Genomic DNA, 13,877 nt, shown 5'->3' with positions numbered 1-13,877 from the left:
TTGAGATCCCACCCACCGGAGCCGCCACCGCTGTAGTTTCCGTCGCCGGACATTTTGTGAAGAGATTGAATATGAAAATTGGAGAGGAAATGAAGTTGATTTAGGAAGAATAGATGTGTAGTTGTGTGTGAAATGAGGATGAATTAGGAGTATTTATGGAATAAGAAAATAAAAAAATTAAAAAAATTAAAAAACGGTAAAAAAAAACGGTAATAATACCATTAATTTTTTTATATATAAAAATCGAATTTTTTTAAAAAAAAAATTATTGCATCAGCACCTGACGTCGCCCACTCGCAGGCCGGCGAGTGGGCGTCACGCACGACGCGGGGGAGAGCCACGTTGCCGAAGCGCGTGGCGGCACAGACCGTGCCGCGAGTCGTGCCGTCGGCACCCGGCACGGCATGGGAACGGAACCTCGACGAAACCATGCTCCGCAACGCGTTCCGCTGCAAAGTCGTTCCGGCGGAACGGCACGCGGCCCGCGTTGCGGGTGCTCTTAAACCCACCAAAAAAATCAAGAAATATTTGTCAGATTGAGCTCAAACTCACAGAATACAAATGAAAATATTTGACAAGAATTTCAAGCAAGAATCCAAAACCATTTCTTGCAAAAAAAAAACAAATGGAAATGAAGCAAGAAATATTTAAAAAACGCCCATAAAATTCTAACGAAAAATAATCTTAATGCGAAATACTAGTATTTAATACTGCTGGATGCACCATTTTTCATACTGTTCTCAGCTTAAAATTGGGCCTAACAAATGATAATGGAATTACGATCAACATAAATATTAGGCCCAATTAAGCCCAAATATAGAATATAATCCTCTCCATTTAATTTGTAAATTATTGTATGATTCAATCCTAATAATCTCATATTAATCCGTCTTAATTTAATCTCGCATGTCTTTTCCTACAGCCATTGAAATAACAAATCGAATCAAATCAACCGTCGATCACAACTAGAATTGAGGGCGATCTTGTAATCTCGCAACGCCCATAGCTCCGGCGTAACGCCGCCGGCGCCACCTCCACGAATAGATCCGCGTGATTGGTGATGTACTCTCACTTTTTCGAGTTACATAATCGAAAATAATGTACCAGTGGCGGAAATTCGACTTCTTCGAGGATAAGAAGACCAAAATCCCTGAGGAGATCGAAGGCGAAATCCGATGCTGCTCCAGCGGCAGAGGTAGGATCGTCTTAGGCTGCCGCGACGGCACCGTCTCACTCCTTGATCGCGGCCTCCAGCACAATTACTCGTTCCCGGCTCACTCCTCTTCTGTTCTCTTCCTCCAGCAGCTTAAGGTATGACCTATTTTCGCTTCTTTTTGTATGTATGCGGATTCGTCTTTCTGATTTTGACTAATTTAAAGATAATCCCCAATTTATGGACCGCTTTAATTGTTTCTGTAATGGAATGCTGAAGCAGTGGAGCTAGAATAGCTCTTTTTTCTGTATTTCTAGTGTTGTCTTCCAGTGGTCTATCTAATTGGGCAAAATTTTATGGCTTTACTGCTGAATCAGCAACGGAACTTCTTAGTGACAGTTGGAGAGGACGAACAATTGCCTCCACAGAAAGCAGCTGTGTGCTTGAAGGTTTTCGATCTCGATAAAAGACAAGAAGAAGGGTCGAGTACTTCAGCTCCAGAGTGCATTCAGATTTTGCGAATATTTACCAACCAATTTTCTGAGGCAGAGGTACATAATAATGCAGCTTTAGTGCTAGGCTTGTTTATATGTGTAGTGTGAACTGATGCAACTTGTTTGTTTCACACTTTCAATTGGTTGCATAGCAATATGTATGGCTGCTTATGGAGAATTCTCCTAATGTTTCTCTTACAGATCACGTCTTTTCTAGTTTTTGAGGAGGCTCCTCCAATAATATTTATCGCCCTTGGGTTGGAGAATGGCTGTATTTATTGCATTCAAGGTGACATTGCCCGTGAACGGATCAAGCGCTTCAAGCTTGAGGTTCAGAATGGTCAACCCGGAAAAGTACATTCTCCGATTACTGGTATTGGTTTCCGTGTGGACGGACAAGCCTTTCAACTCTTTGCTGTCACTCCGAGCTCAGTGAGCTTGTTTAAAGTGGAAGCTCAAACACCTACTGCTCAAACACTTGATTACATAGGTTCTGAAGCTGGAAGTGTGGCAATGACTGATCGCTCGGTAGGCTACTCATCTTGTATGTATAATATGTTAGCTAGTTATGCTTGTGCCGTACTTTATCTGTAACCTTTCTCCTTTTGGATTAGGAATTGATCATTGGTCGGCCCGAAGCTGTCTATTTCTATGAAATTGATGGCCGAGGCCCATGCTGGGCTTTTGAGGGAGAGAAGAAACTTGTTGGGTGGTTTCGTGGTTATCTCTTATGTGTTATTGCTGATCAGAGAACTGGGAAATATACTTTCATCATTTATGACCTGAAGAACCGCTTAATAGCCCATAGTATAGCGGTTCAAGAAGTTTCTCACATGCTCTGTGAATGGGGTAATATATTACTCATTATGACAGACAAATCAGTTCTTCTTGTTGTAGAGAAGGATATGGAAAGCAAGTTGGATATGCTTTTCAAGAAAAACCTTTACCCAGTGGCTATTAATCTTGTCCAGAGCCAGCAAGCTGATGCTGTGGCAACTGCAGAAGTGCTAAGGAAGTATGGTGATCATTTATATAGCAAACAGAGTTACGACGAAGCTATGGCTCAGTATATCCATACCATTGGGCATCTAGAACCTTCGTACGTCATACAGAAGTTTTTGGATGCGCAGAGAATTCACAATCTAACAAATTACTTGGAAAAGTTGCATGAGAAGGGTCTTGCTTCCAAAGATCACACCACTCTCTTACTCAACTGTTATACCAAACTGAAAGATGTTGAGAAGTTGGATATATTCATAAAGAGTGAAGATGGAGTTGGGGAACATAAGTTTGATGTGGAAACTGCAATAAAGGTATGTCGAGCTGCCAATTACCATGAGCATGCAATGTATGTTGCCAAGAAAACTGGGAGACATGAATGGTACTTGAAGATTTTACTTGAGGGCTTAGACAGATATGAGGAAGCATTGCAATATATAAATAGCCTCGAGCCAAATCAAGCTGGTTTGACTGTTAAAGAGTATGGAAAGATTCTCATAGAACACAAGCCGAAGGAGACAGTTCAAATATTGATGAGGCTTTGTACTGAAGAAGGAGAATCTGCAAGGGGGGGATCCTCATCCTTTCTAGCCATGTTGCCATCTCCTGTTGATTTTATCAATATTTTTGTGATTCATCCGCAATCACTCATGGAATTCCTAGAAAATTACACCAACAAAGTGAAGGATTCTCCAGCTCAAGTTGAAATCCATAACACCCTGTTGGAGTTATACTTGTCTCACGATTTGGACTTTCCATCTCTTGCACAAACTGGCTGCAGTGAAAATGCTGAACCTACAGCAGATAGGGAATCCAGTGCTGTTGTGATGTCAAGAACACAATCTAATGGGAAGATACGATCTGATGATGCATCCCTGGAGAGAGATCGCCATGAGAGACGTCAAAAGGGGCTGGTCTTGCTTAAAAGTGCATGGCCATCTGAGCAGGAGCAGCCACAATATGATGTTGATCTAGCAATAATTCTGTGTGAGATGAACTCTTTTAATGAAGGGCTTTTGTATCTGTATGAGAAGTTGAAACTTTATAAGGAGGTGATTGCCTGCTATATGCAGGCACATGATCATGAAGGTTTAATTGCATGCTGCAAGAGGCTGGGGGACTCAGGTAAGGGTGGTGATCCCTCTCTCTGGGCCCGTCTGTTGAAGTACTTTGGTGAACTTGGAGAGGATTGTTCTAGAGAAGTTAAAGAAGTTTTGACTTATGTAGAAAGGGATGATATTTTGCCTCCGATTTTAGTTCTTCAAACTTTATCTAGAAATCCATGTCTCACACTTTCTGTGATCAAGGACTATATTGCTAGAAAGCTTGAGCAGGAGTCAAAGATGATTGAGGAGGATCATATAGCTATTGAAAAGTATCAGGTACATTTTAAGCAATTTAAGATAAGTTAACTTGGATGCAAGATATATGCATACTGATTTGTCTTTGTACAGGAGGAAACGTCATCAATGAGAAAAGAAATCCAGGATCTCAGAACAAATGCAAGGATCTTCCAGCTTAGCAAGTGCAGTGCTTGCACCTTCACACTTGACCTCCCCACTGTCCACTTCATGTGCATGCACTCGTTCCACCAACGATGTCTTGGTGACAACGAGAAGGAATGTCCAGAATGTGCTCCCGAGTATAGAGCTGTTTCAGAGATGAAGAGAAGTCTAGAGCAGAATTCCAAAAGCCAAGATTACTTCTTCCAGCAAGTGAGAAATTCAAAGGACGGTTTCTCCATTGTTGCTGAGTATTTTGGTAAGGGAATCATCAGCAAAACTAACAAAGGACCCATTGAAGCTCCTAGCCAGACCAATGAGTATTCCAACGGCAACTATTGAGAACCCTCTTCACGTCTAACTGCAAATGATTCAGTAATCTCTCTATCTCGCGCCATGGCTCCTGAACATCATCTACATTTTTGCTTGATGGTCTATTTAATTTGAACTTCGCAAAGGCGCCAGCTTGGCCAAAATTTTCTTCTTAGAGGGTTGGTGCTTGATTTGGTCCAACAACTTTTTGGTATATATTGGATAGATGGGTTCCCAGAAGATTCCATATGTTCGTATTTTTAGCTTTTGTGGTTAGCTGAGTCCTTTTTTTATTATTATTTTGCCACCAATTAACTTTATTGGAACATTGTATTTGCGATGCATTGTTTGTGCATTTTTCTTGGATTGTTGTGAGGAAGGTTTGTTTGTGCATTTTTCTTGGAATGTTTGTGCATTTTTCTTGGAATGTTTGTGCATTTCTATAATTATAAGTTCCTTCACTGGTGTGGTCTAAACAAAAGTAAATGGGCCTGAAGTGGCTTGCTAAAGAAGTCGTGGATTGATTCAATCAGAGGTAAAAAATCAATTCCGCCATCTCACTCCGTCCTTCAAATTATTACTTGCCCTTTCTTGGCCACACACACTAGGATTTGCTGTGCCAAAGCAAGAAACGCAAGTTTATGAGTTGTTAATTTCTTTTTTAGCATTTTTTTCTTAATAAAACGCAAATTTAGTTGATCCATGTTACAACAATGCTCACTCCATCCCAAAAGAATATGCGCATTGGGTTTGACACTGATTTTAATACAAAATTGATAAAATAAGAGAGAGGTAGAGAGAAAAAGTAAATAAAGTATTGTTAGTGCATATTCTTATGGAACAGATAAAAATGAAAAGAGTACATATTTTTGTTGGACGGAGGGATTATTAATACAATTTTCTTAATCTCCATGCCGGAAAGAAATGCCTCTACTACTGTGGAACAACGAAGTGAGCACTAACAAAATTGGGCAAATTCGATTTGACAAGAACAAAACCAAAAGCTAGTAGCTTAGAGCATCCGCAACGCGTCTCTTATCCTCTCGGTCTCGTCTCAAAGAGACGAGACGGCGATGCAGCCCTCCTTCTCGGTCTCGTCTCATCGAGCGTCTCGTCCCGGAGGAAGAGTTGGCGAGACAGCTCGCCACGCGCCAGCGCCGCTAGGCGTGACGCCCACTCGCAGGCCTGCGAGTGGGCGTCGTCATGCTGACGCAATAAATAAAATTTTTTTAAATTCGATTTTGATAAAAAAAAATTTAAAAATAAAAAACTGTGATATTACCGTTCAATGGTAAAAATTTTTTTTTGAGTTTTACCGCCCACCCCCAACTCCAGGAGGATCTAATGGAGCACATTTGGGCAAAATTTGGCAACCAGTAGATGCACATGATCGTCATTATACAACTCTTTCTTCTGCTTCATTGAGTTTTGAGATTTTGAATTTAGAGAGAGTGAGCGGAAGATTTTAAATTATGCATTTTTTTACTGTTTTCAGGATTTTATTAATGTGGTTTTTTATTTTTTAGAATTTTAAGTTGTAATTTTATTTTATTTAATGAAGTGTGTTTTTATTAATTGAATTTGTTGGAAATAAAAATAAAAAAAGAAATTCAATGAATAGTTAAGGGATTAGATGGTTAAGAGATGGAGAGATACATGTGATGTCCCTTAGTTAAGAGATGGGGTGAAAAGTACAGTGGGGCCCATGAATAGTGAAGAGATGAGACGGTTAAGAGACAGATAAGAGACAGCATTGCAGATGGCCTTAGAGCATTAGCAATGGCGCCCGTCCCGGCGTGCCGGAAGTCCGCGTGGGACGTCCGCCATTGTGCAAGCGTGGCACGGATACGGACATCCGCTGCGGACACCGGAGTTCCGTGGCGTTCCGCGGATATCCGTCGCGACGTCCGTGTGGACGTCCGCTATTGCGTTGACTCCCACGAACGTCCGCGCGGACGCCCCGATTATTGCATTAATTTCTTTTTTTAATAATTTTATAAATACGTATCGTTGAACTGCATTTCATTCACACCACTTGTATTAATGATTATCTCTCTCTCTCTCTAAAATACTTTTTCTTTCGAAGAACAATGGAGCACCACGACAGTGATTCCCCCGCCACGAGCGAGTCACAGACGCCTTATTTTTCCATCGCCGGTAGTACGCCGATGTCCGCCGCGATGCCCCAAATGCCGGGGATGATGCCCCAATCTCAAACGGTGGCGGGATGATGCCCGGGTACTACAACATGTACCTGCAGTGGTATTAGATGATGCCCCAAATGTCCCAGATGTCCGGGGCGAGTCCCGGAATGCCCCAAATGCCGGGGATGATGCCCCAAATGCCGAGAATGATGCCCCAGATGCCCAGGATGATGATGTCGGGGATGATGCAGGGATCGCCTGGCGCTGTGGGGGGAGTAGGCAGGGGATGATGCAATCGCCGATGGACAACGTCTATCGACCCTATATGAATTTACTGGCGCCAGACAACCTGCCGAGTACTTCTCTCGAGACTTAGTTGACTGGCATCGAGACGTTCTCACTTGAGAAGTTGGGGCTATCTCCGATCCGGGATTCTCCCACTGACGCACCAACGGCGACAGAGAGAAAGGGGAGGGCAGGGAGAGGGAGGGGCGGGGGCCGCTGAGGTGGGGGAGGGGTCCAGCGGGAAAAAGAGGACCGTCTGGAGCATGGAGGAGTGCATCGCGCTGGCGAAGGCGTGGATCAGTGTGGTGGAGGATCCGTACGTCGGGGTTAACCAGCACATCGACAGGATGTGGTGGCGCATTAGTCAAAGCTACCTCCAGTTCAAACCGCTAGGGGGAAGCCTCACAACGGAGAGCAATGCCGGAAACAGTGGGAGCGGCTGAGGAGGCAGCTCAGCCGATTTGCCGGCATTTATACAAACAACCTCCGCTCGGCAACCAGCGGCATGTCTGCCGATGATATGAAGCTCCTGTCTCACCATCAGTTCATCGACACTGCACAGGGGGTTCGGGGAATTCAAATATTGGGAGGTCTATCTTGTGGTGCAGACTTCGGCCAAGTTCACTGAGGGTGTTGAATCTGGCTGGCCGAAGCGGACGAAGATCAGCGCCTCCGGGGAGTACAGTAGCAGTGCTGGTTCCCACGACCCCCCCCCCCGAGGCAGAGTTCCCGACGCCCACATCGTCGGGCCGCCGTCGTCGCCCGATTGGGCAAAAGTCCGCGGCGCGGATGGCGAGGGGAAGCACCAGCGGATCCGGTGAGGCCCAATCGGCAGCACCCACCCAAAACGATCCTGAGAACCTCTCATTCGCCCGCATCGCGGCACACGAAACCTTGTTACGTGCAATGGTTGAATGGCGTCAATCGACCGACCGCCATTACAAGCGGTCGCTTAAGAATATCATCAACAGTATGCGACGTGATTTGGGGTTCGGAAACATGTCAGAGAGAGACGACGAGGGGGCGGCGGCGGCGGGGAATCCGAGGAGTGAGAAAGCGGTTTTTTTTAACAATGTAAATTTTTTAATAATTATGTATTTTTTTTAATTAAGTATGTTTTTTTTAAATAAAGTGGTTTCATTTTCCCGTATTTGTGTCGAAATTTTAATTTCATAAATTGTTTAATTTGTGAATTTTTAATGTGGGAAGTCCGTCGGGATATCTTTGGGGATGTCTGCCACTGTGCAGTGGAATGTCCGTATGACGTGGTATCCGCAGTGGGATGTCCGTATGACTTGGCAGAAGGTGTTTTTTGGATGTCCGCAGGATGTCCGCTGGGACATCCGCACCACCGCTAATGCTCTTAGAGCATCTCCAATGGCGGACGTCCGGTCGGACATCCTGTCGGACGTCGCGACGGGCGACCCGGACGTCCGCCATTGTGGTGTTTAGGGTCGGATACGGACGTCCCGTGAGGACGTCGGGTGTCCTCGGACGTCCCTGCGACGGGCGGGCGGACGTCCGCCACTGTGGCAAGGGTCGGACGTCTCGCTCGGACGTCCGAAATTTTTTTATTTTTTTAAACCCTATATATACGGCTCGTTGAACTTCATTTCATTTGTACCACTTGTTGTTAACAAGTTTCTCTCTTCTTTTACTACAAATTTCATTTCTACTTTTAATGGAGAACGATAGGAACTCCCCGGCCACGAGCGAGTCGCAGACTCCGGCGTTTCCCATCGACCTGGAGGGAAACGTTAGCGGAAATGCGACAACGATACCGGGAATGGGACAGATGGGGGGCATGGGTGGGATGATGTCCCCTTATATGTACAATTGGATGGGACAGATGGGTGGTATGGGTGGTATGATGCCCAGGGCAGCCGGGATGGGGGGCATGACCCCAAATATGATGATGCCGGGGATGGGGATGGGGGGCATGACCCCAAATATGATGATGCCGGGGATGATGCCGGGGATGATGCATGTGGGAGGGGGTGGCAGGGGCCCTGAACCACTAGCGGACGATGTCTATCGGCCGGTTGTGGATATGCAGTCTACTGATACCCCTTCCACTTATGTTCCGGATACTCAGTTCACCGGCATAGACACTTTCTCTTTTGAGGAGTTGGGGATATCTCCAGTCAGGCAGACGCCCGATGATATGAGCGGGGGCAGGGGGAAGGGACGTGGCAAGGGCAAGGGGAAAGCCCCAGGGTCTTCCTCACGAACGGTGGCAGAGGAGGAGGATAAGGAGACGGGAAAGAGGACGATCTGGAGCCAGTGGGAAAACGTCGCGCTTGCGAAGGCTTGGATTGCAATTGTCGAGGATCCCTATGTCGGTGCCAACCAGCATATTGACAGACTGTGGCATCGGATCGCTGAAGCCTACCACACACACAAACCGGCTGGGGCGAAGCGTCGCCTTCCCGAACAGTGCCGGAAACAGTGGGAGCGGTTGAGGCCTAAGCTTAGTCGATTTGCTGGCCTCTACCAAAACAACCTCCGCCAGGCAAGCAACGGTATGTCCGAGGAGGATGTCCGGAACCGTGCCTTTGCTCAGTACCCTGACAAAGCCTTGAAATTCAAACAATTCGACCAGTGGGAGGCCTTTCTCGTGGTGAAGGATTCCCCAAAGTTTTGTGGGGGAGTCGAATCGGGCTGGGCGAAGCGGACGAAGATCAACGCTTCCGGTGAATACAGCAGCAGTGCTGGTTCACACGAGCTCCCGGAAGCCGACGAAGTGTCCCCGCTACCGCAATCAGACTCTCGCCGTCGTCGTCGCCCGGTTGGGCAAAAGGCCCGCAGCGGAGGGCTAGGGGAACCAGCGGCGGTAGCGGGTCGTTCGAGGTCGAATCGGAGGCCCCTGCTCCCCAAGAAGATATCGACCGCCTCGCCCGCGCGCAGTTAACGACAAGCTTGGTCCGGACCATGCATAGGTGGCATAGCACGACCGATCCGATGTACAAGAGGATGCTGAAGGATGTCATCGATGGATGTCGGCGCGATTTGGGGATGCCCCCAATTGGAGATGATGGCGCCGAGATTAGCGGAGGGGACGACGGGGGCGGCACGGGCGACGGTGACGGCACGGGCGACGAGGACAGCGCGGAGTGAGCCGGGGATGTTGGATTATGTATTTTTCTTTTTTTGAATGACTATGTATTTTGCTTTTTTCTAACTATGTTTTTTTTATGTTTTATGAATATGTATTTTTGCCCGTATTTTGCTTTCCCGTATTCCGTGTCAAAATTATATTTCCGTTTTTACGTAATTAAATTATTGTGATTTTTTTTATTGCGGGATGTCCTAGTGGGAAGGGCGGACATAGGAGGGGATGTCCTAGTGACGTGTCAGTGGGATGGGAAGTCCTAGTGACGTGGCAGGAGGTATTTTTGGGATGTCCTAGTGGATGTCCTAGTGGGATGTCCGCCCACTGGAGATGCTCTTAGGTAAGTTATGTTTAGTAGGCCAAACCTAACTCCAGTTAAGTCCCTCCCTCCCTCCTCTCTTCTCTCCACTCACACTCATCACCTATGTTTAGTAGGCCAAACCTAACTCCAGTTAAGTCCCTCCCTCCCTCCCTCCCTCCTCTCTTCTCTCCACTCACACTCATCACCGAATGTAGTACTCCTACTAAACCAGAGCCTTTGATTGCCCCGTAAATTCAAAGGTTTGGATTTTGCCCTTTGCAATTATTGACATCAACTGTAATCTATTGCTATATAAGTTGATAAATGTTATTACTGCTATGATTTGAAATTTTTTCCATTTTTGGTTCTTTCTTTCCTTTTGTTGTTGAAAAAAGGGCCTTGGATAATTTTTTTCTGCGACATGAGCAAAGAAAAAGAGAAGCCAGAGCCTCTGGATTTCTTTATTTGGACGGTTGAGGTAATTCTTCAATTTGTTTGTTGCTCTATCTTTTGATGGGTTCCGAATTTTTTTCCCTTTTTGTCTGTTGTGTTTATCTTCTTTGGATCGTGTATTTTGTTGGAGTGTAAATGTTTCTGCTGATTAAATTCTGGTATTTGGTTACTGGAAAGGGAGAGTTTTGATGATTTATGAGGTTGTTGAGTTTGTTCATCGGAGGTTTGCTGAATAGAACTATGTAATTTAATTTTAGCTAAGAGTGTTAGTACTTGTAATCTTTTGGTCCTAGTTTCTGCCAAATGTATGAATTTGGGTTTGAATGTTGAGTGTGATTGAATGAGCCCACCAAATAAGCATTTGATTTGGGGCTAATTGTGAGCCCTTCTCTATGAGTTGTTTCAGTAAGGCACTTTTGGGAAATTGAGTGTCCAATTGTGGTTGTTGGATGTCACTTGGGTGTGAAGGCTGTGTCTGCTCGAATATGGAATCTTGGATAAGCGCAGATTGGCTTAGATGTTAGCCTGAGAGAAGGCCCCTTCTTATTCCTTTCATCTTCTAAAAGGAAGTTGGGATATAACTGGGCGAGGAGAGCCTCCATGGAAATGCATTGTAGATTATAAATGGATTTTTGGTATTCCTTTTGTAGCAAATAAATTGGTAATTTGATTTCAGATTGTACTGGCTCAGCACAAAGAGTATCGCTAGTAAGTGCATGATGTTGTACAAAATATAGGGACCAATGTGCAAGGAGCCGATCACTTCTACTCTCCCGGAAAACACTGTTCAAGGATACTTGCCTTGTAGATAAGCTTTGTTGGTCACTGATCTGATATGTGTAGCCCAACAGAGGCATCTGTATGCATGCTTTTACGACATGCATTTGGGACATCAATAGTGTATGTGCACAATTCTCAAAAAAAGTGTATGTGCACTACGTCTGGCAATGTGGTCCCTGATGCATGTTATTCATTTTAGCTGTCATTGAAGAGCCATGGAGTTACACAACTACAGTGATACTGTGCTTTCTCTTTGGATCTTTCTATCTATTGTTATGGTATCATGTTATGCGTACTTTGTCATTATCTTGTTGCATTGACATGTAAAATAAATGTCTAGAGTCTCTTTGTGATTCCTAAAATAGGTTGCTTCAACTCTAGTCTAGGCCATGAAGTACTAAAAGTATGTTTATTTTACACAGCTTGAAGAAAGGGTAAAGGCTCCCAGGTTTTCTCTAGTCTAGGCCATGAAGGCTAAAGTATGTTTATTTTACAAAGCATGGAGAAAGAGTAAAGGCTCCCAGGTTTTCTTTCTTGTAGTTTGCCTTTGGATGGAAGAACTAGAAGATGGAAACCATGATAATAAATGTTCGGATGAATGCATAGTATAGTACATCCATTACTCCGAAATTGACCTATTTTGGTATATTGGTGATTAGAAATTTCCTCTATATTATTCACCCGAAAACCTTTCTTTCTTTCCCTTATCAACTCCGTTAACAACGTGTTTAAAGCCTTCTAAACTGCTCAGATTTTAGCACATTTTTCAAACCATTCCAACTTGTTCGAACTAGCAAGTCATAAAACTGCTGTTACTTATTAATCTACTTTGCTGAGCATAAAAGCAAGAATGCGTGTCTTTTGATGTAGGGAATTTAAGTATTGTTGAATAAAGCAACTTTCTGATGGATTTTCACTCTGAACGACTCTGCTTTGTAGGATGTTGGGCTGTGGTTGGAAGAAATAAATCTTGGTAACTATCGTGAAATATTCAAAGAAAATGGTGTCAATGGGGAGTATTTGGAAGGGATGTCAATGTTTACAACTGAACAGATTCTCCGATTCATACGGAAGTGCCACATGAAATGGGGGGATTTTATTACATTGTGCAAGGAGTTAAGACGAATAAAAGGTCCATATCCCCTCCCTCCTTCTTACCTCCATGTGTATGTGTATGTATTGCTCTTTAAAACTCAGTTTAAGCTCATTGTGCTGCTTGTCCAATTAATTGTCTCTTGTTTGGTTGTATTTTCTGATAAGATCTCAATCATCACATAACTAATCGTGTTATAAGTTGTAACCAATATGTAATTCCATGCTGAGAATTTCATAAGACACCTAATGACATAGGAAATGGAATATGAATGCTGGTACTTATTCATTTGCTTTGTATAATCCCCATTTTTTTTTGCATACTACCTGGAGGGGAATGTATAAACAATGTTAGAGTGACGTAGGAAGAATTTATATACCATCATTTTGTAGGTATTCTCATGATCATTCGATCCATTAACCCTTGCTAAATGTGATGGATGATGATCAATATATTGGCCATCGCTAGTATGATTTCAACTTTTTTTTTATGTTATAACCAACCATAAAAAATGGTATATAATCAATAAGTTGTATTTCCATGACATGATGCTTGGTCATTATAGAGAATCCATCGTGCTACAAGCTATGATCCTACTTTGCTTTTGCCTCGTTCCTCTTACTAGCGATAAATTTGCTTGTTCTGGTGATGTTACTATCGATTACGGATTTTTAATGGTATGAAATTGCAAATCTTGACTGATTTTTATCCTACAGTGGCCTGTTTGAAAGGAGAGCAAAAGGTACAGCGGCCATGGTGGGCCCCGGCTTGTCTGTCGGTGGTATTTGTGAAGGCTGCGAAGCGGAACAGGCAGTCTCGGGTGGTGTCGTTGAAGCTGGAATCTTGATGTAGATTTGCTTGTGTGTATATGCTTGTACCGTTATTGTCTTTAAAAATTTTGCTTTGCATTGCTGGAAGATGGTTATTCTCTGGGGAGTCTTTGTCACGGTCTTCTTCGTTTTGTTTGGGATTTGTTAAAGAAACGACATATTTATACTATGAGAAATGATATGCTACAGCACCACATTCTCGTTTGACTCGTTTGACGCACGTTTAGTGTTGTTCGTTTCAATTTATATATTTAGTTTGATTCTAATACATTAAAAAATATTATTGAAATTTTTAAGTTCACAAAATTAATAAAAATTAAAGCTCGATTGGCTTGTTTTCTCTATAATTTTAAATAAATTAATAAAATAATAAATAAAGCTTTAGTTTTTATATGAATTTTATGATTATAAAAGTTTCA

The 13,877-nt window shown here is 43.7% G+C and overlaps 2 protein-coding genes across 2 annotated transcripts; both read left to right on the top strand.

Annotated features, from left to right (window-relative positions):
* Positions 1–909: 909 nt before the first annotated feature.
* On the top strand, positions 910–4,853 carry LOC121741898 (vacuolar protein-sorting-associated protein 11 homolog). The gene is made up of 5 exons (XM_042134847.1): positions 910–1,311; positions 1,531–1,704; positions 1,849–2,175; positions 2,262–4,028; positions 4,101–4,853. Exons 1-5 carry the CDS (start codon positions 1,099–1,101, stop codon positions 4,488–4,490), a joined length of 2,871 nt encoding a protein of 956 aa, XP_041990781.1. The 5' UTR covers positions 910–1,098; the 3' UTR covers positions 4,491–4,853.
* A 5,554-nt stretch (positions 4,854–10,407) lies between these two features.
* On the top strand, positions 10,408–13,665 carry LOC121741240. The gene is made up of 4 exons (XM_042133951.1): positions 10,408–10,562; positions 10,698–10,780; positions 12,475–12,667; positions 13,345–13,665. Exons 2-4 carry the CDS (start codon positions 10,724–10,726, stop codon positions 13,473–13,475), a joined length of 381 nt encoding a protein of 126 aa, XP_041989885.1. The 5' UTR covers positions 10,408–10,562; positions 10,698–10,723; the 3' UTR covers positions 13,476–13,665.
* The last annotated feature ends 212 nt before the right edge of the window (positions 13,666–13,877 follow it).

This window comes from Salvia splendens, chromosome 7 (genome assembly GCF_004379255.2).
Source record: "Salvia splendens isolate huo1 chromosome 7, SspV2, whole genome shotgun sequence".
In the NCBI taxonomy this organism is placed as follows: Eukaryota; Viridiplantae; Streptophyta; class Magnoliopsida; order Lamiales; family Lamiaceae; genus Salvia; species Salvia splendens.
The sequence above is the reverse complement of the archived record's forward strand: the minus strand, read 5'-3'. Positions and strand labels throughout refer to the sequence as shown.

Bases quoted from the DNA above. Each gene is read 5' to 3' on its own strand.
- LOC121741898 (XM_042134847.1), top strand. From the start codon at position 1,099: ATGTACCAGTGGCGGAAATTCGACTTCTTCGAGGATAAGAAGACCAAA. The intron at 2,176-2,261 runs GTAGGCTACTCA...CTTTTGGATTAG, and splicing joins TGGCAATGACTGATCGCTCG to GAATTGATCATTGGTCGGCC. The intron at 4,029-4,100 runs GTACATTTTAAG...GTCTTTGTACAG, and splicing joins TAGCTATTGAAAAGTATCAG to GAGGAAACGTCATCAATGAG.
- LOC121741240 (XM_042133951.1), top strand. From the start codon at position 10,724: ATGAGCAAAGAAAAAGAGAAGCCAGAGCCTCTGGATTTCTTTATTTGG. The intron at 10,781-12,474 runs GTAATTCTTCAA...TCTGCTTTGTAG, and splicing joins TCTTTATTTGGACGGTTGAG to GATGTTGGGCTGTGGTTGGA. The intron at 12,668-13,344 runs GTCCATATCCCC...TTTATCCTACAG, and splicing joins GGAGTTAAGACGAATAAAAG to TGGCCTGTTTGAAAGGAGAG.